Raw genomic sequence first — 25,518 nt, forward strand, 5'->3', positions numbered from 1 at the left:
GTCAGACTGAGCTGCTGCCAGCAGAGACTGATGTCGTAAATGGGACGTGATGTCATAAAAAAACAGTTCAAAAATTGCCCATGAAGTGTGTAGGGAGTCTGCTGGAGTCTTACAGGGCTGGGCACTGCTGCAGTGACCCTGTGGGTTTTTGGACACCTGCCTGGATGGTTTTTGTGTGGCCCAAAGAGCCTTCTCACTTCACTTTGCCCTGGGGAGCTCGATGTGACCAGACCTCCATCTCTCAGAGATTCCTGCAGGGAAGCAGAAGAGTTGATGTCAGCTCTGGAAGTAAAAGGAAGAGAGAATGGGCCCAACAGAAGTTTTATTTTCTTGCACTGTGAACTTAGTCTTGTGCTACCTTCCAGTACCTGAAAGGAACCTGCAGAAAAGGTGGAGAGGGACTCTTTACAAGTGCATGAAGTGACAGCACAGGGGGGAAAGGGTTTAAACTAATAGAGAGTAGGTTTAGACTGGATATTAGGAAAAATCCTTTACTGTGAGGGCGGTGAGGCCCTGGCACAGGGTGCCCAGTGAGGCTGTGGCTGCTCCATCCCTGAAAATGTCCAAGACCACGTTGGACAGGGCTTGGAGCCACCTGGGGTGGTGGAAGATGTGTTATTCCATGGCAGGGGCTGGAATGGGATGGGTTTTAAGGTCCTGTCCAACCCAAACCCTTCTGTGATCCTGTGATGGTACAACACAGGTAACTTTGTGTCCTCTCTCAGTTTGCACAGCGCCTTCCTACCTGGTGTAACCCTTGGTGTAAGGATTGGCAGAAGCGAGGCCTTTAAATGCCTGACACATCCCCGCGGGATGTTTTCCAGCTGGAAAACCCCCGGGGTGTCTCAGAGCTGCAGGGAGCGGTGTGTGAGGTGAGGTTAATTAGCTGTGGAACACCTCGGCCGAGCTGGGTTCGGTGACACTGGAAGCCCTCAGATGGAGCCGCAGTTACGGGAGTTGATGCAGATTCCTGGGTGAGGGTTAAGGGAACAAACCCGGGATTTGGACGCGTCCTTTCCCTGTATCCGCGCATTGCTGGGCGGACACGAGGTCCCTGGAGACACGGCGGTCACCGTGAGGGGACCCCGCGCACCGAGGGCAGGCTGGTGGCACGAACCCTGCGACAGCGGCGCCTTAATGCCATTAACGACAGGCGCTAATTGTCCCGGCACAGAGCTGAGGGCCGCGCTCCCCGAGGCGGGATGAGGGGCGGGATGAGGGGCGGGATGAGGGGCTTGGGGACACTTTTGGGTGGTATTCCCGATGAGATTTCCAATGAGGTTCCCGATGAGGTTCCCGAGCGCTGCCAGGAGCCGGGAATGGGCACGGAGCCGCCAGGGGGCAGCACCGCCCCGATGGAGCCTCGGGAAGCGCCGGGAGCGGCGCCGAGCCCCGACGGGGACATCGGTCACCTGTATCCCGACATCGGTCACCTGTATCCCGACATCGGTCACCTGTATCACTGCAGGGACATCAATCATCTATATCCCGACAGGGACATCGGTCACCTGTACCCCGACATCAGCCACCTGTATCACTACAGGGACATCAATCATCTATATCCCGACAGGGACATCAGCCACCTGTATCCCGACATCAGCCACCTGTATCACTACAGGGACACCAGTCACCTGTATCCCGATAGGGATACCAGTCACCTGTATCCTGGCAGGAACATCAATCACCTATATCCCGACAGGAACATCAGTCACCTGTATCCCAACAGGGACACCAGTCACCTGTATGGTGACATCAGCCACCTGTATCCCAACAGGGACACCACTCACCTGTATCCTGACGGGAATATCAATCGCCTATATCCCAACAGGGACACCAGTCACCTGTATCCTGACAGGAACAGTGATCTGACAGGGACACCAGTCACCTGCAGCCCCTGAACCCCGGCAGGGACATCACTCGCCTGTATCACGACAGGAACAGTCACCTCCTGCAGCCCTGGAACTTCCCCAGGCCATGGGGCACAGTCAGGGATGGTTTGGGCTGGAAGGGACCTTAAAGACCATCCCACTCCATGCCCTGTGACAACTTCCACTATCCCAGGTTACTCCAAGTCCCGTCCAACCTGTCCTTGGACACTGCCAGGGATGGAGCAGCCACAGCTTCCCTGGACACCTTGTGCCAGGGCCTCCCCACCCTCACAGGGAAAAACTTTTATATAACATCCAAAATAAATCTCTCCTCTTTTCATTTAAATCTGACCCCCCCTTGTCCTGTCAATACCTGCCCTATGTAAAAAGTTGCTTTTCCTCTTTTTTATACACCCCTTTTATGTACTGTCACTGAATACTTACTGTGTATAGTGATTTAGCCCCAAAATTGGGGCTTGTCTAAGAAATGTCAGATATTGCTCTATTTTCCCTTTTCTCTTTATTCTGCATGAGATAAGGGTTGGGCCAGGTTGACAGTGGGGTTAAAGTCAGGCTGGAAAACCCCCTGAATTGGCCCCCAAATTTCTTTCCTTCTCACCCCTTGCTTTACAGAAGAGGAGTCTTTAAGAGATGCACAGTTGTATTTTAAGTGAGGAATTGTTTAGAATGGAGAAATTAAGGCCTTTTAAATATTTAATGAAAGGAGGTTGTCTAAATTATTTAATAGCTTATTATAAAAGATGGCACAAAATGGTTTAGTAATTTATTCTTTGCAGAAAGTAGCTGTAAAAAGCATTTTACAACATGTAAATATTGGTAGGAAATGCACCTAATTTAAAATGTTATCTTACTCCATCTGTCAGAGGAATTATACCGTGTCTATACAGTTTTCAAATAACTTTAGACCTCCATTGTTTCTGTTTTTGAAACACTTCCCTGGCACAGGGAAATGCTGTTTATGCCCATTTTCCTAGAGTGCAGAGGCACTGAGAGCAGACTGTGCTGGGACTGAGGCGCAGCAGACCTGACCATTGCAGTTCCCTCCAGATCCCAGAACTCATAATCTTCATTTGCCCTAAATACTGACCCAGGGGAGTGGTGTAGCCTCTGGGGAACTCCTGTGCAAAGCAGGTGTTGCTTATGGCCAGTCCATGCATAAATACTGGAAGTGGAGCTCTTCTCCACTTCTTTTCTGTATCTTGGCTGGAGATGGAGGTGGCGCTCAGCTGCTCACTGCTCAGAGCTCATTGGATAAAAATAAACAAGCAGCTCTGTTTCCCGAAGTAATGTGTCACCCTGAGACAAGACAGGGGCCAGGAGTATAGACCCACTGTCCACAAAACACACACAAAACATTCTTTTGCCATGAAAAGCCTGGAATTCCTTTTACAGTTATTAACCAGGTGAGCCTCTTGTTTCTGTTCTGATCTGTCTCCTTTATTGACATAAACCAGCTGAAGCTGGTTTCAGGAGTTTGCCTTAATCTCCCCTAATACAACTCTATTTTTTAAAGAAATATCACTGCCTGGAAGGCATCAGAGAGCCTGGAGATATGCAGGTGGAGGTATCATCTGTCACTTTCTCTGCATCCACTTAATTAGAATGAGTTGGACTAATCAATACTCCCTTGCCTTTAACCAGTGTTTAACATGTGTTTACAGAGCAGGTTACACTGATGTTTGTGTTTACCTGCAGATGCATCTGCACGGGGTTTTATTTTCCTCTCTAATAAAAATTATGGAACAGATAAGCACTAAAACCCAAGTTAGTGTATTGCAGTATTGATTTCTACAAGAGCACTGTAAGAATATATTTATCTACCTGTCCTGTTACGAAATGGGTAAAAATGTACCACATAACCATTTCAGTCAGTCAACGCTGTATTGAAAATCCTGTTAGTTTGCTTCTTCTTAACAGGCCTTTTGAGGCACACTATTGTTTTATTTTTATTTTTAATCTTTTATTTTATGTGTATTTGTGGAAGAAAGGATTAATACAGGATGGTAGTGCTTTTTCTTAAGACAACTCGTTGCCCACATTTTGTTTTGATTTCCACTGCTGATCTGATAAAACTGCTGATTTTGGCTCATCCTGGAACTCCACCTTGGAAAGCGAAGAGAGTAAAATGTGATTAATTATGGATTGCTGGCCTGGCACCTCTTTAATTCCAGCAATTACTCCGTTTTCTCATGGCATTCTGAAGAAAAAAGAGCTGTTAAGGCCAGGTTGGATGAGGCTTTGAGCAACCTGGTGCAGTGGGTGTGTCCTTGCTCATGGTTTGGAACAAGATGAGCTTTGAGGTCCCTTCCAACCTGTGACTGGGAGGTTCTGTGATTCTATGAGTGTGTTGAGTTGCTGAAAGGTGTCTGCCTATGTGCTTTATGACCCCAGACATGCTCTGCCCTCCAGTGTTGTGCTGTAATTCTGTGCTTCTTAAAAGCAGATTTCTAACTGATCAAAGGAGGAGTGAAATGGAAAAAATGGTGGATAAGATGAGGAAAGGTTGTTGTGATCTCTGTGCAGGTGAAAACCACATTATTATTTACTCTCACAAATTGCTCTGTGTGGTGTTTTCAATAGCAGGAGGCCAAGTTGTGCCCAGGGATGGAAGTGAGAGAACAAATACAAACAGCAAAAGCAAAGAGGCCTGAATGTCTATAAAATGGAGTGTTTGAGCTCCTTGTTCTGCAGAACTTGTGCCAGTGCTGCTGTAGAAGTGTTCCCATGTGGAGATTTCCATGTGTAACTCCTGTGTGTAGGTGGGCTGGGTGTGAGCTGATGCTGGGAGCGAGGGGAGGCAGCAGGGTCAGAGGGTGCAGTGATACAGAGTCCCAGACACACTCCTGTGGATGTGACCCTCTGCTGCTGAGGCAAGCTCCAGGGCCTGGGCCAAATCTTTATGGAGACAATGACAGATTTTCCCCACTATCTTTAGTAATCTCTGCTTCAAACTGTTGGAGGCTTCGTGGAACCATGTGGAAACGTGTTTGCACTATGGTGCAGTCTTAGACCTTACAGCTTTCCCAGCAGCTGGGTGGTGAGAGGGCATGTGAGTGAGCTGCACACATTCTCTTTGCAACCCCTAGTGCAGCAAACTTTGCCTTTGGTGAATGCAGAGATACCTCAGAGCTGCCTCACCACAGCTCCTCTGTGTTCTCAGAGAGAAATGAGAAATACAACTGCTGCCTTCTGCCCCGGATTGCACTGTAGATGGCACTGTGAAACTAAGATTTTGGTAACAAAGATGTGTTTTACAGCACCTTTCCAGACGTTAATTGCAGTGTAATGTGGCTTGCTTTCTAGGTCCCCGAAGTGAAGGGAAAATTCTGAGATGCAGAAAGGCTTGTTTGCTGCCGCAAATGGGAATCTGGAATAACTATGAAAAACACACTGAAATAATTGTGTTTGACTGGAACAAAATTCTTGCAAAGTCCCCAAGGTAAGAGCACTTTTTTATCTTTCAAATGACACTGGAGATTGGCTGTTCTGGTTAGCAACAATATCCACTTGAATCCAATAGAGAATGAAGGCTTGACATTTCTGAAAGCGGCAGCCCAGTGATGCTGAAGGGCTCAGCACCCCTTGCTGCATCTGTCTGCCAAATTCCATTTTTTCTCTGCCTTTTCAAAGATCCTCTTGTGTTTCTTTATGTTAGCAGGCTGAAAACTTGTGCCCTGTCTACCTGCAAGGCAGACTGAAGCCTGCAGATGTGTCATTTGGATGATACTGGATGCTTTTAGCAGCCTTTCAGTTTGGTTATGACCAAGTGGATGCTTTGTAGTGATACACTTATTCCTGGGCTTGAACATTCTTACACAGGGGTTAGGTCACCCTGTTAACCTGATGAGCCCTGATTTCACATTCCTTGTTCAGTGTCTCAAAAGAGTCAAACTCAGCTGGGGAAAACTTTGGAAAACAGTCAGAGCATGACCATTTCCACTGAGAGGAGTTTTGCTGCTGCACTGGGAATGGTGGGAACACCTGAGTCCACTTAAGTGCTGGATCAGCAGCTGTTGAGCTTATGATGCATGATTTGGGATCAGTCTTTTATCACACCTGTGCCTTCCACCCACTCCCACCAGAAATGACATGTTCAGAATGCCTGAGCTGGGGTGTTTAATTCCATAGGTTAAATCCAGGAAACCTGGAGGAGGGTTTCTGTCTTCATGATATCAGAGTGACACCAGAGCTGGGGTATCCACTGACACTTGCATCAGGTCTGAGTGTTCATTTAGAGCAACAGAAGGATGGGATTGGAAGCTGAGCAGATGATGGCATCCTATTCAGTGATGACTGGTGCATGAGCTGTAACTTGTGTGTTTCTCATGAAGAGGCCAAGGAAACTAAGGTTAAATTCAGCTCATTCCTAAAAGAGAAAAGAAAAATAAAGAAAGAGGTTCAATCAACTGGGAAAGATTTGGATGACCAAATTCTGAAATGGTACACTGATTTCAGAACTTACTAGACAGTGTTCTTAGGCTAATACTGGATCAACAGCAATAGTGATACTTATGCTGCATTCACAGTGCCTCAATCCCATAAGCTGCAGTGACACTATGAGGTTCAGCCGGGTGCAAGAGGTGAGTTAGGTTCAGCTGCTCTGAATTATTCTGGGAGTTCTCCACAAGAGGGTACTCATAGGGTAGGTGAGGAGCAGTGATGTGTTTATCTTCTGGAGTTGATTCACACTCACAGAAATCTCCTCTATAGAGCTGTAAAAGGCCAACAGAGTGTTTGTTCCTGTATTCGGGGTGGCATCATATTGGGCTCAAAACAGAGCATCTTCTTAAAGCCAGAAAAGGTACCATTTTGCCAAAGGAGTGTTTAAAGTGTGGTTTCTTTATGTATAATTTTCATTGTCTGAAATCTGTAGACATGGTGAGCTGTTTTTTTTCCACAATATTTATATAATTTTAAAAATAATTGTATGCTGAAGTTGCTGGTGTTTGCACTGATGTATTTCTTTCTGAAGTGTAAACCAGTATTTGTTGCTAAAATATATTTACATGCAGCAGGCTTCTGGTCTCTTAACTTCTGATATTAATAAATGCATTTTTTATTTGTTTGGGTTTTATCAACATTTACAATTAGAGAAAAAATATTGCTTTGCAAAGTGTGAAAGGGGAATTGTTTAAGCAATTTTAAATGAGGAAACATTGCCTCCGTTTTGGTTTAATTGGTAGATGTTTTTCAAATTCAGACAACATCCAAGTGTGTCAGCTGGTTGTGACAGTAGAGCTGTCTAAGGCACGTGTTGCTTGGGATATTTTTTTTTTTTTTAATAAACGTTTCTTTTCAGCACTTGAATATTGGATTAGCTGAATAGTCTTAGGTATTCTTGAGATCTACAGATGACTTTTTTTAGAAAGTACTTGGAAGACTCAGAACCGAAATCTGCAGAGGGAAAGTATTTCCCAAAGGACTTTTGGTGCAAATAAACTTGTGTTAGGCTTGCCCAAATCCCAGCCTGCTGATTAACTGTAGACTAACATCACTGCCATGAAAACAGTATTTCGTTCAATTTATGCAAATCCATAAATTGCCTTTAATTAATTAGATGTATTCCTGCTTGCAGAATTTGCTGAAAGTGTGGAACACGGTATCTAAGGGTTCAACTACATAACACCCATTTATGTATCATGCAAGCAATAAATCATCATAACCGAGTTTAAAAAGCTGATTAGATTCCCTTTCTATATGATGAATGGCATAACATAAGCTATTGAGGGATTTAATTGTAGATATTTGCAGAAAAATTACAGAGGATTTTGAATCTAAGTTCTAAGAAAGACATGAGTAAGAGTAACAGCACCTTCTTTAGAGCAAATGTTTTTTGAAATGCAGTTTCCAACACCCTGGTAGAGAAGTGAGTCCTTGCATGTTTGACTGAGGTGCTGCTTCATGAGTGTTTTGCCCTCAGCAAACTGGCTGATCTCCAGGAAATCTCCCAAATGTTGTGTGTTTGGGAGACCCAGCCAAGTCCTGTGCATGGTTACAGAGGACTTGGTAGCTTTAGTAAATATGTCCTGAGAAGTGTTAAGTAAAAATGACATTTTTTTTCTATCATTCGGGGAGATGCAGTTTAAAAATAGTAGCACACCTCATAAACATGTGTTTTTAAATTTGAACGTGCTTGGGTCTTGATAAAAGACAAAAGAACCCCTCCCTTATCTGACATTCATAGAACTCATAATGTGTTATTATAAACATGTACTTGTGAGTAATGTGATGTGTGATAGACATTGCTTCTAATTATAAAATATCCTTAACAAAGCATTGATCCCAGCCAAATAATGAATATGATTTTGTGAGTGTTGCCTTGCAATAAGCCACATTAGTTATTCTTCGGCTCCTTTTGGCTTTTCCTTCCCCACATCATTTTTATGTTATTCCCTACTCGCGTTGTTCTTTCACTCAACTGCTTCCTTTTCTGCCTCCAGGATGAGATTCTGTGCCAAATCAATGCTTCTGTCTGACTGGCTCTTTCTGGTCTATGTGTTAATGGTCTGCTGTAAATTGTTGTCCGCCTCTAGTCACCATCCCCGGGGGCACACAGGTAGGAGCTTTTAAACTCATTATGTGCTACTGAGACCAATTAATACCACTTGCAGCATGTTAGAGCCCACTTTCTAGCAATGGATAATTGATGAGGCTGTTGACAGCATGTTATAATCAGTGCAATAGGTTAAAAATACACCGCCAACAAGGAAAAAAAAGAGTTATTGTAATTTTTTGTGGGTTTTTTTTTTTTTTCCTAGTTATTTATGTACTGAAGCTCAGCAGGAGGTTTTCGGAGTGACTTCATGACTGCTAGGACTCTGGGATTTGTTTGTGTAATTTTGCTTTATCCTTATCCAAAGACATTCTGAGAAGTATCTTTACCTTCACCCTCTTAATCCTGTCGTTATCAACTGACTTTACAGCAGTATCATTTGCTCTGGTGGGCAATAAATCGAAGCCCTCAGACTCACGTTAGCCAGTTCTTTCACTGACTGACACAAATTCTGACCTGTGCTTAGATCAGCCTGTGATACTCTCCTTCTTTCCCTAACTGGCATAGTGAGGAAACTAAAGCCTTGCATTTCAGGGGAAATTTCCCTATTGCAGTAGGGAAATACCTACTAGGCACAATGTGTTATCATATTATAAATGTCAGAAAAAGCTCAGAACAAGCTGGATTGACTTTCAGGCTGGATTTTTGTAGCAACATCTCTGGTAGGAGCATGCAGACTTCAGCTTGAAAGCAGAAAGAGATAAAGATGTACTAGTGCTAATGCAAAGGTATTTGAGGAAGGCCTAAATAAAATGGGATAGCTGTGCTAAGACTGTGCCAGCTTTGATCCCACTAGAGTGAGGGGCAGTGTTGGAACCCTGGGTACTCAGAATTTTAGGCTTTCTGTGCTGACAGCCACTGACCCTCAAGAAAACATTGCATTTGACCTGAGGCTCTGGAAGAGGCTTCCAAAATTGAGTGATAACGCTGGGACTATGGGTGTGTAGTTTGAATAGAAGTGTGTAATATCACAGGGTGGGAAACTTAGAGTTTAAGATTTTAGTATATAGTAATATATATAAAGCAAGATGGAAGATTTTGGGCGTAGGCTGAGTACTGATCTTCTTCTTTGTGGTTTCGGGTGTTTTTTTGCAATTGGATAGAAAAAAAATCTACATTGTGGACCGCAGGTGGTTGGTTATTGGGTTAAAAGTAAAAATAATTTAAGTGTCATCCCATAACTGGTCCATTTGTGCTTAAAATACCTTGGAAAGAGATAGAGAGTCAGCTATTTTCTACTTTGTTAGCTAGAACTAACAAAGTTCTAGTCTCAACTTATGAGACTGTGCTATAGATAAGAATTAATGAACAACTGAGTCCAAACACAAAAACTGTGCCTCTTGAGCATTTAATCCCGGCCCTAACAGAAAAAAAGGAGTTGACAACCCCACAGGGCAAGGTAACAAAATACCCCCTGTCAATGCTGCTTTTCAGGAGAGGCCAAAATCGTGGCTGCAAGCTCCACAATGGCTCTGTGTTCTCAGCACCATGGTCAGCTCCCTGCTGGCTTGGGGGTTTCTGCAAATGTTGCTCATTGTGATGTGGCCCTATTCCTAAATTAGGTGTCAGTCCTCAAATCTATATACCATGCTCTTAGCTCTGAGCCAGACTCTTGTGGGTCCAGGTCTAATGTTAGCATCCACTCCTCTCAGAGCTGGGAAGTGAGGTAGAGGCTCCATCCTCCAGAAGAGACAAACTATTGATCCCTTCCCTGGCTGCTTCCAGTGGTTGTCTAGGTAGGAGCTGAAGGCTCCTCCTGTGCTCACCAAAATATCTTCAGAACTGGCAAGCAGGACTGACTGACCTACACGTAGCTGCTGTGCCTCTGAGAGCTCCAAAACCTCCTCCTTGGCTTCTCCCACCACCAGCTCTGCTTTCCCTGGCTGTGCAACACTCGTGTTTGCTATGAAATACAATTTTTGGAGAGTAACTGCATTGTGAGGCAAAAGCCTAAGGAGTAATTCCAGTGAGTGCAGTGGTAGAGGATGACCCATGTTGCTGCTTTGTTCTGGGAATTAGTGGTATCACTTCCAAGAGGAAGGGGGTAAGCGCACAATCATGAGTTAGTAGCAGAGCATTTCAGAGCTGACTCAGCAGAAGAACCTGGAGAAGAGCCTTCTGCACCTTTTGTCATTTGGGGAGTGGTCTTGTCAGAAGAAATGTTATTTTTGTCCTTTCAAGATGCCTTTTGCCTGTGTATCTAAGGGAAATACCTGTAATAAGGCAGCAGTGATCCTGTGTTGTGGGATTGTATGATGAACACAGTGTATTTATTATGTAAATCATGATGATGTTTTTTATATAAAATTTCAGAATGCTTAAGAGGATGCTTTAAATTGACATCAGGAATTCTTTCACCTTATCAAAGAGGTACCACAAACACAGTCAAGTTGCTCAACTTTAAGCATATTTGTGTGCTGTGATTTCTCTGGTGAGCTAAAAGAAGGTTCTGTTCCTCATCAGTGGCTTGGTCCAGCTGTGGAGCTGTTTTCCAAGTGGACACCTTGAAGCTGGAGCCTTCATGCACCCTTTTAGGCTGTAGTGTCCTGTTCTTCCCCAAATGTGAGTTTCCCTCCTCTGTACACTGAATGATCCCCATCCCACTTTGATTCCACGTGGTAAATGAAGCAGCGATCCCATTTTTGATTCCTCAACTCCCTACATCTGACTCTTGACACCACAGAGGGTTTAGGGGTCTGTCCTCAAGGGGCCTGCGTTTCCCAACATCATCTTATCTTGTGCTGCTTGACACAACACATGGAACTTCTAATGGATAATCAAATCTCTGATGGAATCTATTATGTGAGCAAGGTGCTGCCTTGTTCATCAGGAAAGCAAATAATTCAGAGCTTTTAGCAGAGCCTGTTTTGCGGAAAGCAAATAATTAGCCTCATTTATTTAGTACAAATTAGCACCTTCTTGGATAACAATTGAGATAAAATTTTTGCAGTCAATAGGCAGCATTCACATTTTTCAAAGCAGAAGGTCCTGAAGCACATTAGAGGAATGATTCCAAGCTTTGGGTTCAGCAAAGGCTTTGTCCTTTAGGTCCAGCACCTGTCACCTAGCAGGTCCCTGCTGGGCTGGGAGTCATGAGGTGCCCAGCCTGGGATGCTTTGAGAGGAGCTGGTTTTTATGAACAGGTTGTGTCTGCTCCTGACAATCAATGTGATTGATTCAAGTGATCCACTTGATATCATCAGCACCTTTAAACAAATGTGTACTTGCTACAGCCAAGAAACTTTAAAGAGCAGACAGAAGAATGGAAGGTGAAAAGTGGGAATCGACTTTTTCTTTTCAAATACTGCCATTTAAAAGGAGCCTAATCTGGGAAAAGACAATTATTGACCTAGGTCATGCTAGATGGTGCCTGAATAAATGACATTTGGCAGCTGTCTGCCCTATTCAGGCAGGGACAGAGACTGGATCTTATGGATCCAATAGCCATCCTGCTCCTGAAAAGTGGGAGAGAAAGGCATTGAGAAATCCTTTTGACAATGGAGGCCTCTTCGCTGTAATGAAGTGTAAGGCAGACCTGGCTCTTTCTTTTGCTCTATGAAATATTCCCCACCATCAAATACCTGTCAGGGGAAAGACTGCTCAATCCTGCAAGCCAATCCTGCCTTTGGAGCAGTTTGGATCTGGAATCCAGCTTGGAGGCCACAGCCAGTTTTTCATTGGAGCACTGTCATTGCTCTGACTGACAGAGTCAAAAGGCAAAAGGTAGAGGAGAGATTTTCCTTCTCATTGCCATTAGGTCATTGAAGATGCTGCTTGTGCAGATTATTTTGGCAGCCTTTGTATATGTATGTGGAGAAGAAACATGTAAATATTCCTCTGACTTTGTTGCTGCAAATACCCTTCTGAAGAATTTCTCTTTTGCCCTGACAATAACTAAGGGAAGCATAAGCTTCCAATTTTACTTAAAAAAACCCAAAAAAACTCCCAAAAGTGGGTAGTATTTCAGGCTCCTGAGTACCTAATACCAATATAATGATCAATTCCATGCTGTGCTAGGTGAAGCAACACACATTCAGTACCAGAAAAGATTTGCTTCCACCTCACTGCTCTAAGTCACAAATGAAGAAGCATTGAAAAGACATTTTGTCAGGTCAGCTCATGTGAGGGCTGGCCCTGCAGACTCTGGGCTGGCACAGCCAGCTGAGCAGTTTCTGTCATGAATTACTGGTGTAGCCTGGCTTTTTTGAGACTCTTTTATGTGATGATGCTCACCTGAAATGCTTCCAGCTTTTCTGAAGGGTCTAAATTTTTGGGCAGGATGTTCCACATCAACTGCAGTTTTTCCGAACTTTAAGGAGTTCTTTTATCTATTTTCAGGGCTTTATGGACAGACTGTCCCCACTGGAGTCAGAGAAAAAATTCTTTACTTACAAAGGCTCCAGGATTTAATCTTACAGGAGAGCTGAGAAATGCAGCTTTGTGTTAGGAATATTGCTGCTTTCAAGAAAACAGAGACAACCCATGTTGCTTGTTCTGTCCTTATTTTGGGGTTGGAGCATCATTTTTCCTGGCAGTGCTGTTGGGCAGCCGTGAGATGGATTCCCAGTTCCACCAGAGGGCCCTGCAAGGCTGTGGAAGGGGCTCCAGCACTCAGACACCGCTGGCTTCCTCCTGATTTAAATCCCAACTCTGCATTTTGCTAACTAGAATTATGGGTCCTCCATATTTCCATGGGGCAGACATGGTTACTGCACAATAAGCTTTAGCCCTTTGTTCTGTTTAACTCCTTTTATGTCCTAATGTTTTATTCAGTGTGCTATTTATGTGGTTTATTACCCAGCTTCTAAATATAGGGTAGCTACAATATACAGCCCTGACTGTAATCTCTTCAAGTAATAAGGTAGGGAAGGCAATTCACCTGAGAAATAGGTTCCCTTTAAGACAAAAAGGAGCAGAATTCTCTGTGTGATGTTTGCTGGTATACTTATTTTGGAGGAGAAAAAAACATAAGAAATATTTATTTTCTTTTTTTCCTCCCTTAAATGACAATGAGAGCTTTTAATATATGTGACAGACTTTGACAATGACTTCAAATTAGATGCGTAGCTGTGTTACCAGTAAATAATAATTCAGTGTTGATTTACTCTTTTATAGGGTAAAATGCAGCTCCTGGTGTCATTTTCCAAGAATGTGCACCTTAACTGCGTGGAAAGGGATGGCATGTGAAAAGATTTGTGTATTCCTGGGAATTGAGGGGGAGGGGGAGAATTACAGACAAACTGGTAAATGGTTTATGTATCAAATATCATCAAAAGTGTGTGTGTGTGTGAATTCTGTGATAAAAAGAAGACAGAGTTTCATTAATACAAATGGCCAAGCCCAGTGTGTCAAACTATAGAGTAGGAGGCTGATACCAAGCTCTTTCCTGCAGTATCAAAGTGACTTTATTTTAAAGCCATTTGGGCTTGTGAAAATATTGTCTTTATTTTGTTCATTTTATATGACACCATCATTTGTTTTTATGCAGCTGCCACCTGCTGTAAATGATAATCTTTATATTCCATTGACCAAAACCTAACCAGGAAAGCTTTCTTTACTCTGTGTCTTTTCTTTTAAATCTACTTCTCCCAAACTTAGATCTGATAACAGAAGAAAATATTACATTGCAAATAGATAGTCTGGTGCTATCTTGTGCAGAAAGAAATGGTTGGATAAGTGTAAATCCACAAATAGAATGGAAAAGATCTTGTCCTTGGGGTTCACATGAGTGAGGTGATGCAACAAAAGCAGCACGTGCTCTGTTCTGGGTTTACATGGAGGTCAGCACACTGAGTCCTTGGGAGGATGGATGCCAGAGTGATGAAGGCAAGAGATTGAGATGTAAAGGACTTGCATCGAGTTCCTTCCTCTGAAATGATTAAAAGACCTGCCTAAGATGAAGTCCTGACCCCACTGAAGTGGGAGTTAGTGATTCTTCTGTGATTTAGCTTCCAGCCCACTCCGGATATGTCTCAGCAGAAAAGCGAAACTTCATAGTTATGATTTTATTAAAGCTTAAACCAGTCATTCTCACAGAATTCACCATTTTGTGCTTGCCAAATCACTGGCATTTTGAAGGATGGAAACTGTTTTAGGGCCTGTTCTTCTATTGATCACCAGGTCTGTGCTCACTGGCTGGGCTGCATTGCCACAGCCTCGCAGTTACATTGACTGTGACAGCAGGGCAGAGCCTGCCCCAGACTAAAAGTCCCATTTCAGTGTAACTGTAAGGCCTTTCATCCCAAATGGATGGCTGCACAGGCTTGAATAAATGTCCCTGGAAATGAGTAGCAGTTTCTGGTGATTTAGGCTGTGTGTTTTTGTCTGGCCTACCTGATGGAGTGTGGTGCAGGGGCAGCCTGGGGTGGGCTGACTCTCCACGGTGGCTTAGTTTGCCTACTTGGCTGTGGGTGGGTATAAAATATTCCCCTTGTATTTAAGAGCAGGAAATCTGTTATCATCCTTGGCTGTAGCATCAATCATGCCCTCCCTGTGCCTGGTCCACTCAGACTTCAAGAAGTGCCCAGCTCTTGTGCCAAGCCTGGTGTTCTCCCCTCCAGAGAGCTGCCCCTCCGCTTTAACTTTGAAAGTTTATGATGTTCATGTTTTTCCTGGTTTCAAGGACATGTTTGAGCAAGCATTTCTTCTTGGAAACCAGAAAACATTAAATTAATAATGGAAGAACCTGGAGATGGAATTTTTTTCCTTTTTTTTTTTTTTTTTTTAACTAACATTTAAGTGTTTTGTTGGCAGAGCACCTCAGGATTGCTGCTGGTAGCTCTTTGCTGCAGCTGGTTTTCACTATTTGGCAGCATTCTTGCATTCCTTCAGGAGAGGTGACAACTGATAGCAGACAATGGCTTCTAAATCAGGAGATTAAAGATGTCTTGTAGGCTTCCGCAGGGTAATCTCTCCTCATCACACTGGAGATGGAAACTACACCTGACATTCATTATCTTCCAGTGTGGCAATCTTTAACAATACCTCCAGAAATGCCAGAAGTTATGAGTGGAAAATTCTAGGATCAACAGTTCTGTTGCTTTGTGTTTGGACTTTATTTATTTATTTATTTATTTCCTTTCTTTATCTCCACCTATTTTTTCTCCTTATCAATTTCATCCACATGCCTTGCAGTCCATCAATGGTCACTAGTCTTTTGATTTATGTTATTTTGGGAAATAATGATCAGGTGAGTGTGAGGCAAGATTTCTGTTACCTTTATTTCCTGCTTGCATCTTCCTGATACCAGTTCTGTTCTATACCTGCGTTTCCTTCAAGTAGCACCTGAAGATGTAGCGAATATTTTGGAATAACATCCAAAAGTAACATCTTTTGATGCCTTTTTTTTTTTTTTTTTTTTTTTTTCAGAAATTGTTGCAAATTAGCTGGGGTGGAATGGCAGGACCTGTGTTTAGCAGAGCAGGGGTGTGTTAACAGCTGTTTGTAAGCTGTTGCATCACGTTGGCTGGTTTTTCCTGATAGCAAAAACGAAATTGTAAGTGATTGTAAAGCAAAAATCTAAGTGTACCAAGGAAGTTTTTTGGGTTCATTTTATTTTCAGATTGGGTGTAAAACCTTAAAGCATCTTTTGTGCTCTGTATATCCCTTTTTCTACAGCTTCCTTTCTTTACCTAGATTTCCCTCTACATAACAGGAGGCTGATGGGGAGCAGACACTGACCTTCCTTGTCTGTGGTATCCCTGGATTGTCTCTGCATGGGACATGAAGCCTCTGCTGATTTGCCATGTTGAGGAGATGCTCTTTTCAGAGGAGATCAACAGGAAGATCTTCAGACTGTGTGTCAGCACTGACACTTGTTACTAAGTCTTCTCTGATTTGTCTTTAGAAAACATAATTTATTGAAATACTAAAATCGAGTCAGAATATAACTTGAGAAAAAGATCATATTATGTCAGTTGGCTTAACTCACCCCAGCAACATGAATATCTGGCATGAATTGTGGCTATGCTTATGATTTCTGTCCATTGAGTGCTTTCAGCAGATGTTGGTATTCTTCCAACTGGAAAAAATAAAGAAAAACGAAACAAAAACCAAACCAAATCCAACCAACAAACAAAATCCCCCCCCCCAAAAAAATAAAAGCAAAAAATCAGTCAAACAATAAAAAACCCCAAAGTCTCCCCCCCAAAAACCCCAAAAAAGGCCCCTCCAAAAGCCACAAAAACAAACAAAAAAGAAAAATCTCAAAAAAAGACCAAAAAAAGCAAAAAACCAACAACCCAAACAAAAACAAACAAACCAACCAAAATGAAGTCAACTGGAATTTCTCATCTAAAGAGTTTGGGTGCAGAAAAGGTCCTTGCTGTTCTCCACATGCACCCTATTGGAGTTAGTACTACTGTGTCACTGAGGAAAAAATGTAGCTGATAATTTTATTTTCAGTGTTTCTAAATGCATATTGTTAAAAGAAAGTTTGATTGCTCTGCAAGTTGCTCTTTAGGATTGTCACTTGCTTGGCTGGGTGTCCAACTCTGTTGTCTGCTTTTAGGAATGGCTGCTGACAATAGAATTTAATAATTTACTTGCACAGAGTTAATTTTTCAGCTTTTGTTCTTCTTCTAAGGTTTCAGAAATGGAGACAATATAATGGGCTTTATTATCAGACTTATGTTCAATGTTGTTTGAATTATATAGAAAAAAGCAATATTTTGATATTTCATTCAGAAATAGTGTGACAGATGGGCTTTTTTCCTCCCCTCACCACACACTATTTTTAACATTTTATTTGGAAGTATAAAAGACCCCAGAACTTTGTGTTGACATTCTTTAGAAATGGAGTAAATTGCTGCCCTCAGCAAAATGCAATTTACTGCAAGGGATGCCATGGTCCCCAAACAAGGAGCCAAGATAATTAGTCTGCAACTGACAAATAAGTCTGCTGTGCTAATGTAATGAAACATCCTTTTATCAGACTGCATCACATGGCAGTTTGTGCCAAGCTAGAGAGAAAAGAGAGTTTACTCTGAAAACATGTCCTCTTCTGGGGCAACAAATCTAATCCAGTAGTGACTGTGAAGGAATTTTCCTGACCCTTCCCCAGTATCAAGGGGTTTGGATTGACTGAATTCTGGATCAAACCCAAATCCTGAGTAGGGCTTTTTTGCAAAATCATTTCCATTTTTCTTTGGGCTGTAGCAAGAACAGCATCAAAGCAGCATTAAAAAGAACTATGACTGCAGAAGAACCAGTTTACCAGGGAAAAAGGTGATTCAGCATTTTCTTCAAAATGCCTCTCCAAAAAGAGAAGTGTCTTTGCCCCAAATTCTGCAGCCTAAATAAGCAGTGATCTGCTGGGTGACTCCTCTGGCACCCAAATCTATGCAATGTAAGGTATTTGTCAGCAACATGAACTACTTACAAAGGAAATGTGAATATTCTCATTTAAGAGATGAGGGAAGAAACCCTTGTGTGCATGGTGAACATATCCGTGTCTTGGGAGCCGACAGGTCTCAGTTGCAGAAGAGAGCCAGGGTCAAGTTTAGATTATCTTGCCTGGGGCTTGGTGGCTGGGCTGTGATTTATACAAACAACACACTTAAACCTGGCCAGCACAGGCACACACCTCTCAGAGCTGGCAAGTGACTGGGGAGCTCCTTCTCAACCTTTTTACAGCATTTCTCAGTTCAGAGTATGTTAGCTGAGTTGGTCAAAAGGCACTGCAAAGAAAGGACATTTATCCTTATTTATTAAGTTTTGCTCGCTATATATATTTTTTGTGAATATGACATGACCTTTCAGTCTGTGATCTGTTAGATGAGAAATATTATTAGCACTTGGTCACTCCTTGACCAAGGGAAAACTGGCTGTTGTGCAATGATGAATTCAGTCGAGGGACAAGCAGAAGATGTCTGGTTGTGGCAGCCTCAGCAGATGGCCGTGCTGAGTGGATATTGCTAATTGCCACTGGTCTTATATTAGCGTGGTGAGTAGGAGCTGGTTTGTTGCTTGGCTTTGTGGGGATGGGGAGAGAAGAAATGGGGTCGCTGTGTCTCAGGTGAGTGAGGTGAGAGCACAGGCATTGTGTACCCACCGGCTGACTCTTGTTCTGTGCAGTGTGAAGCACAGGTAACACAAGGTGCCTGGAGCTGAGGGGCAGCATGAACTGGCCTCCAGCAGGGAAAGAGTCATTGATGTTATACACACTGCAAATAAAGCATTAAACAAAGTAATTCTGAATATGAAAAGGAATCGGCAGTGAAAATCACAAGGATGAACACGGGGCTTCAGTAAGAGTGTGTGTAAAAACAGCATCCAATTGCAAAGTGCTCTCTGGGGCAATGAGAGCTACTTAGTCTTTTTTGCATAGATCTGATGACTTAAGCTATCTGCTTTGTGAAAGGACTGCGTGATGGAGTGAACAGGACGTGAGGCTTCAAGGAAGAAGAAAGGCAGAAATCCCTTTCAGTGGAGACAGGATTCATGATGTCATTGAGCACTTGATAAGCCAATTGAAATTCAAAAACCACATTTTAATTTCTGAATGATGAAACGAGAGGGAGATAAATAGGTCTGCACTAATGATTACATAATCTCTTGACTAGAATCAAATAAGATATTGTATATTTTCAAGTCTGTGCTCCTGTATCCAAACAAGTGCCAAAGTTTAAATGCAGTTGAGAAGTAACATGGTAGAAATGTGCAAAGCTGAGCTTGTTCTTCATATTAGGTGCTGTGTAAGTCTTGTTTGTAGGGGTGTGTTAATTATTAGGACTTTAATGCTCCAGTTAACTTTTTTAAGAGGTAAATGAGCTTATTGTGTTTGGTATAGAGGCAAACCAAGGATCTCTCTTTACTGACAGAAGACAACTATCCTAAATGAGTCCTCCTGAAATTAAGCACTGGGAGTGTCCTGGGCTGGGTGTCTTGCTCAGACAGAGCTGAACTGGACATGTGGCAGCAAATCAAAGCAGAAACCCTGCAGATTCTCTGCAAAAGCTGACTTGGTGCCTGGTGCAATGCACAGCCTGTTATCACAGGACAGCCCTGGCTTTTGTTGTGACTCCAGTAAAGTGTTTTTTATAGCACTCAGGACTTTCTGGAGACTAAAAGGACTTCTGGTTGTGCCCCTGCTTTTCTGGGAGGTTGACTGTACAGGGAGGACAACATGTCAGGCTTTCTAACTGTTACAAAAACCCCGAGATAATCAAACCAGGTGAAATGTGGATTATGATTTTCCCCATTCTGTCGGTGGTGTAGTTGAATATCAGGTACTGGTAAGTGTTGTTATCAGTCACAGTTCACCTCTTTCCTCCCATACACCAAAAAACCCCCCAGAACGAAACAAAAAAACCCAACATAATCCCCTTCTCTATTGACTGCTACACTACTGCTGCTCTTTGGGAGAATTCTGGGTAGTGGGATTTAAAGATGGTTTAAATTAGAAGTGGATAGATGATCATTTATGCTTATCGTAGCAATTTCACAGGAAATATGAAGGTATGAAGAATATAGAGACTGACTGTTGTCCCTCTGTCTCAGCAGCATCTCACAGAGCAGAGCACTGATTGTGAAGCTAAACTGCTGAGGAAAGTCGTGTATTTTCCTCTTTTCTGGTCCCAAGTTAGCCACTTTTGCCCTGCTTCCCTCCCACTCTCCTTGATTTGGGGGAGTTTGTGCTATTGATGTCTTGCTGGGGAATCCTATTAGCATCAGAAATGTATCTTCTTCATAAATTGCCCTGTAGATGGTACCCTAAAAATTTGAGCTGCCTTTAAATGGTTGTCACTGTCTCTGCTTCATCATCCACGAGTAATGATGTGATAATGAAATGTTATGCTATCATTTACAAATTCTTAGCCCCTCTGTTATCTGTGAGGAGATGATAAGTAGATAGCAGAATATCAAAGTCTCATTTTGCTCTACACGTATTCTGAGCTCCCAAGTACTGAAACAAGGCAGATGCAGGCTTTTAAAGCTAGATTTAACAAGATAGTTAGATACCTATCACAGCAGATTAGCAGCCAGTAGGATTTTTCAAACGGGTTTATGCAAGGTAGGTGCTGAACTTCCATTTTAAGTGCAATAAATTCTAGATGTGAAGGCTTGGAATTTGTGGTTGGTATAAGACAGATAAGATGCAGCATGTTACAAAGCTCTGAGTAACCATTCCTCTCTGAGCTCCAGCATCTTAAACCAGCTAAAGAGCTGCAGGATGGGAGCGGGATCGAGTCCATGGGTTGATTTCTCAGGCAGCACCAGGAGCGAGTCTGGGCAGGAGGCGCCTCTTTTATCCCCATGAAGAAGGAGCAGACTCTTAGAAGCGGCTTCTCACCCAGCCCTTCCCTGCTTTATGTTCCTTTCTCTGTGGGCTTTCGCCTCGCAGGGCAGTGGCAGCGAGGGGCAGGGAGGAGCATCCCCTGTGCCCGTGGTGGTTCTCGGTGGTCCCTGCGCGGAGCCGTCCGCTGATGGCAGCAGCGCCACAGGCCACGGGGTCCCGCCGGAGCATCTTCTCCCCGATTTCCACGGGGTTTTTCTCCCTAATTAATCCTTTATTTGCTCTTTCTGTGTCCAGGAGAGGCACAGCTCGGTCTTTAGTTCCAAGCACGGGTGTTGCTGTTCCAGATTTTCCGAAGGGCAGGGGGCCAGGTCAGGCGGTGACAAGGGGACATGTCCCTGGCGTAGGTGACACCGCAGCCGGGACCAGCCCAGCCCGCTGCTTCTCAGGCAGATCTCGACCCGGGAAGGGAAACGAAATTGTGCCTGAGCGTTTCCTTTCCAAGTTTTATAGGCTGTATCAACAGCAATTAAACAGGCAGGTATTACTGCCTGATAGCGCTGACAAATAATTTAATTTCGCCCTGCTTAAAAAATGATCCTCATCTTAGCAGGCTTTGTAATTAGGTTTGACCTTGAGCGGTCCCACATTCCTCATGTTGGTATCCTCCTGTTAGAACCGTATCTGCATTTCTGAGTCTATTTAAAATGTAAATTATGTTTGTTAAAATTTGTAACAACGTCTTGTACAGCATCGAGATGTTTAACATTGATGTTATAAACGTACAAAATAACGAAAGGTTTCATAACCACATGTCACGATTTACACCGAGTGCTCGGACCTGCAATACTTTATATGTGTGCCAGTATTTAAATGAGATCCAGCTCACCTCCAAGGCTAACAGTCTATTAGGGTGAAAGTGTGGGCAGTTCACCTCAGTGTCCCTGCTGTATTTTTTAGCTATTTGTGTGTGGACTCTGTACTGTGAGAGAAAATGTATCTTGCTGTCAGCTACAGTAGTTACTAATTAGCCAAGAGCAATTTTAAAAAGTGCATTGACTCTCTACATTTAGTTGCAAGAGACCAGATGTTAAAAATTTAAAAACTCTGTTTTGTTGATTGAAGCTCAGGCTCTACCTAGATACCCAAAATGTTACTATTTGAATTTTAATTTTTGTGGGACTTTCTCATGTTGAAGAGAGAGCCTTAAAATGTGCAAATCTCTATTTTAGGAAGTATCACACCTGGTTTTCTTTGGAGGTGGTTCTAAGTTCAAGAGAAAATACTTGTGTTTACTAGGGTGTGAACATGGCATTAAGTGGTTGCAATAAGCATAGTTGCTGTTTGTTGCAAGCAGGAAATGTGAGATCAGAACAGACTATTTCCCTAGAACAGCAGGGCTATAAATGCTGAATTATTAACAGTATATCCACAGCATTTCCTTTTGGATATGTAGAAGAGACTTAATCCCAGCCACAGGTCTTTATGATGGTTTTAGGCAAGAATATGGAGACAATGAAGTGAGGAAATTGCTATATGGAAAAAAAAAATGCAGACTTGGAGCTGGTACAGACTTGACCTCTGTTACAGCCCTTAATCTTGGAATGAAACAAGATTTTGGCAACTTGTTCACCTCCTTCTGAACTTGCTTGCAGATACAGTGACACAAAACTGTTTCAAACTTATCAACACCAGCAGTGGCTGAATGTATTATCTGATGCTGCACTATGGAAATTGAGGCTGTTTGATTTACATGACTCTCCCAGCTTTTGGATTTATCTCGTTGGCTTAAAGGCCTAAAGGAAAAATTGCTTTGAAGGAGAATTTTTTAAAAAATAAAGAGGTCCCTTAGTTAGGGTTAATTGTGCCATCCAGGGAAGATATCTCATTAGCATTATTAATCTAGGTCTGTGCCTGGCCCTGTGGGAGAGTGCTGTGTATGCTCCAGGTGACAGGAGATGGAATATCCATGGAGAGGACAGAACAGCTCTAGCTGGCAGACATATTAAATTATCCATATGAAACTGGGGAGTTTTAGGGGATTTTGGAAGCTTTAAGGGCACAGCTTAGAAGTGTGCTGGGATTTGGTCCTGTACATTCATTATGAAATGGTAGAGTGCAATCAAGAGATTATTTAGGCTGCTAAGTTCATCCTGATGCTGGTGCCTTGTTCCAAGTGTTGAGGTTGGCTACAGGTGATGAGAACAATACTTTGTTTCTGTCCTAGGCAAGTTAGTTCTTCTCTTTAGTGGTTCCGTTTCAATTTGCTCTTGTTTATTATGATATTTGTCAGCCCAACAGTCCAGCATGTTCTGAATTAATTATGAAATGCTTCAGAGTAAATGGAACTGTGACTGCAGAGAGCAGGAGATTGTGTGGTTTGCTGAGCTTAGTGAGACTCTGTATTGCACAATGCTTCCTAAGGGGAACATGTGTGCACCTTGAATTTCAAACCCTTCTTAATCCTGAAGGGCTGAAAGTTCTAAAGGAGTAGGACAGGTGTTGTTTTGCAGTGCTCCACATGTCACTGACTCCCCGATTATTTTTGAGAGTGCTGGGCCAGCAGAAGTTGCTGTCAGTGACCCAAACACTGAGGTCTCTCCCTCCCGCACAACCCGTGCTGCTCTCCTGTGTGAATGTCCAACTCACACTTGGCTTCAGTTCCATCAGATTTTGATAATTAGACATCGTCCCTTTGAGATATCATGCATTAGATATCATCCATTGGGCTAAATCTCATCCATTAGATATCATCAGCAAGTGCTGAACAGGAAAGGTCATAGTTTTCATGTGCTCCCTTAAGACTCTTCTGAAAATCCACTGGAAAGTCTCTTATTAGTCACATTTGTTACATGAACAATGTCATTCCTCATCCTCAAATGACAGGGAAACACCAAGAGTAGCTCACCTTTAATTTCTTTAATGTTGTTTTGTGTTCAGTGACAAAGTTATGAAATATATTTAGCAGGATCCCATAAATAATTGCAAGCTGAGAACAGAATAATGATGGAATATATAACTGCAATGCTTTGTACTGCCAGGAAGGACTTACACCAGGTTACTTGCAGAGTTGCTGTTTTGAACCTTCTTGAAACCTGGAAGGTGTGTAATTTGAGAACTTTTATGGATTTCTTTATATAACAGTTCTAAGAAGCCTTGCCCCCAGTGACCTAATTATGTCACCTGCATGCTGCAGAACTTTGTACTGAAGCAAGACTGCCACGGGCATGTGAGCTTTGTACTGAATTTTTTTTAAGAATTGGACTTCATCTTTTCTTTCCCCCCATCCCAGTACAAGCTGCTGACTTCAAAATTTTTTCTTATTTTGGGTGCTCCACTTTTTTTTTTTCTTTGTAGTTTTGTTTATGGTTTTGCTCTGTGTGTTTTTGGTTTTTTCCCTTTTTTTTTTTTTTTTTTCCAAAAGGCCAAGGATGCAATGATAGAACTAATTTGTATTTTTAATCTGTACCCTGTAATTAGAGCTAGGAGGGGCTGGAGGGAGATGCCAAGTGAGTAAGTGCTTTTCCTTTAAAAGCTCTCTGGGCACATAACCGAGTTCTGGGAGAGCTTTAAAGGAAAGCACTAATGAAATTCCTGCAGAAAAGGAAAAATAAGCCAACAAAATTAAGATCTAGGCATGCTATTTTTTTTCAGTACTGGGGTTAAAAAATACTCTGGTACCCCCTGTGTTCACTCTCAGATAAAACCATTTGAATCACTAATTATTATACTCTTTTTGCGTGGATGAGTTTCTGCTCCACTGATTTCCCTGAGATTTTTAGGTGATTGAAATTGATGTCGATGTTATTTGGAGGTTTTGCATCGTTTTACCTCAGCTTTGTTTGAAAATCAGGTTGTTTTTACTGTGAGATCAATAATTTTCATGAAGTTTTGTTTTCCTAGAGGGCAAAGCTCCAAAGCACAAACCCCAACTTACTTAAATGCTGGAAATTGTAGAGCTGTGGAATTTAGGCAGTGAGTCTTGTGAAGGTTTAAAAAAACCACACCTTTGACTCAACAGAGCAATGAACTAGAAACAAAACAAAGTCGTGGTCACCACGTTTATAACCTCCAAGAATGTGATGGTGGTGAGAAGGGTGGAGGTGCAGAGCAGCTCTCCTGTGAAGCTGAAATAGGTGTTTACCATCCCTTTGGGAAGGATCCTGCAGTTTTAAACCAGTAGATCCTCCAGTGGTAGAGCAGCACAGAGCTTTGTGCATGGGTCTGCTGATAGGGCTGCTCCAGCACAGAGGATTCTCTGTTTCTAGGAAACACATATGCAACATTTTCATTCTATGTTCCTTTTGAGTGCCTGTGACTCCATTAGCACAGTGAACTCCGGGGCCTTCCTTCTGCCAGCTGATCCTCTAAGGGTCCCCTGACTCCTGCTCTCAGTGGCTTTTCCTTAGTCTGTAACAACCCTTATTTTATAAATACCAGTTTATAGAATCAAAATGCTGCTCTGAACAGTGCTCTGAAACAGAGATATTACAGAGCTAAGCCACGTTGTTCACTGGCACGTTGTGCTGTGCATGAGATGGATGATTTTGCATTCCATGGACAAGAAGGAACATAAGCCTCAGCCCTGCTGGCATTCCCAAGGACAAATGAAAGCAAATGTTGAACAAGACTTCTTTTGATAAACAAGATATCCAGCTAAAATGAAACTCAAGCCTTTTACTTAAGCAAGACCAGCTTTTAATCTTTCTAAAGAAGAGATATCCAGGTGAATATACTGGGTCTTAGATGGGATTGCTTCAAACTGGATTATTCCCCCCGCTTTCCTCCTGGGCCATGAATAGTTGCCTTTCCCTCGTCTTCTTTTTGTATGGATGTGGAAG

At 42.7% G+C, this 25,518-nt stretch overlaps 1 protein-coding gene and 1 long non-coding RNA gene across 2 annotated transcripts in view; one reads left to right on the top strand and one right to left on the bottom strand.

Annotated features, from left to right (window-relative positions):
- Positions 1 to 25,518, bottom strand: part of LOC136366265 (uncharacterized) — a 302,489-nt gene that overhangs the window by 136,800 nt on the left and 140,171 nt on the right. The gene's annotated exons all lie outside the window — the stretch shown is intronic.
- LOC136366158 (chemokine-like protein TAFA-4) overlaps positions 5,208 to 25,518 on the top strand; it is a 41,537-nt gene continuing 21,226 nt past the window's right edge. Inside the window, exons 1-2 of the mRNA XM_066327067.1 lie at positions 5,208 to 5,328; positions 8,330 to 8,445. Coding sequence (XP_066183164.1) covers positions 5,249 to 5,328; positions 8,330 to 8,445 — 196 coding nt within the window. The 5' untranslated portion in view covers positions 5,208 to 5,248. The remainder of the gene's footprint in view (positions 5,329 to 8,329; positions 8,446 to 25,518) is intronic.

The sequence above is a fragment of the Sylvia atricapilla genome, chromosome 11, assembly GCF_009819655.1.
Source record: "Sylvia atricapilla isolate bSylAtr1 chromosome 11, bSylAtr1.pri, whole genome shotgun sequence".
Lineage (NCBI taxonomy): Eukaryota > Metazoa > Chordata > Aves > Passeriformes > Sylviidae > Sylvia > Sylvia atricapilla.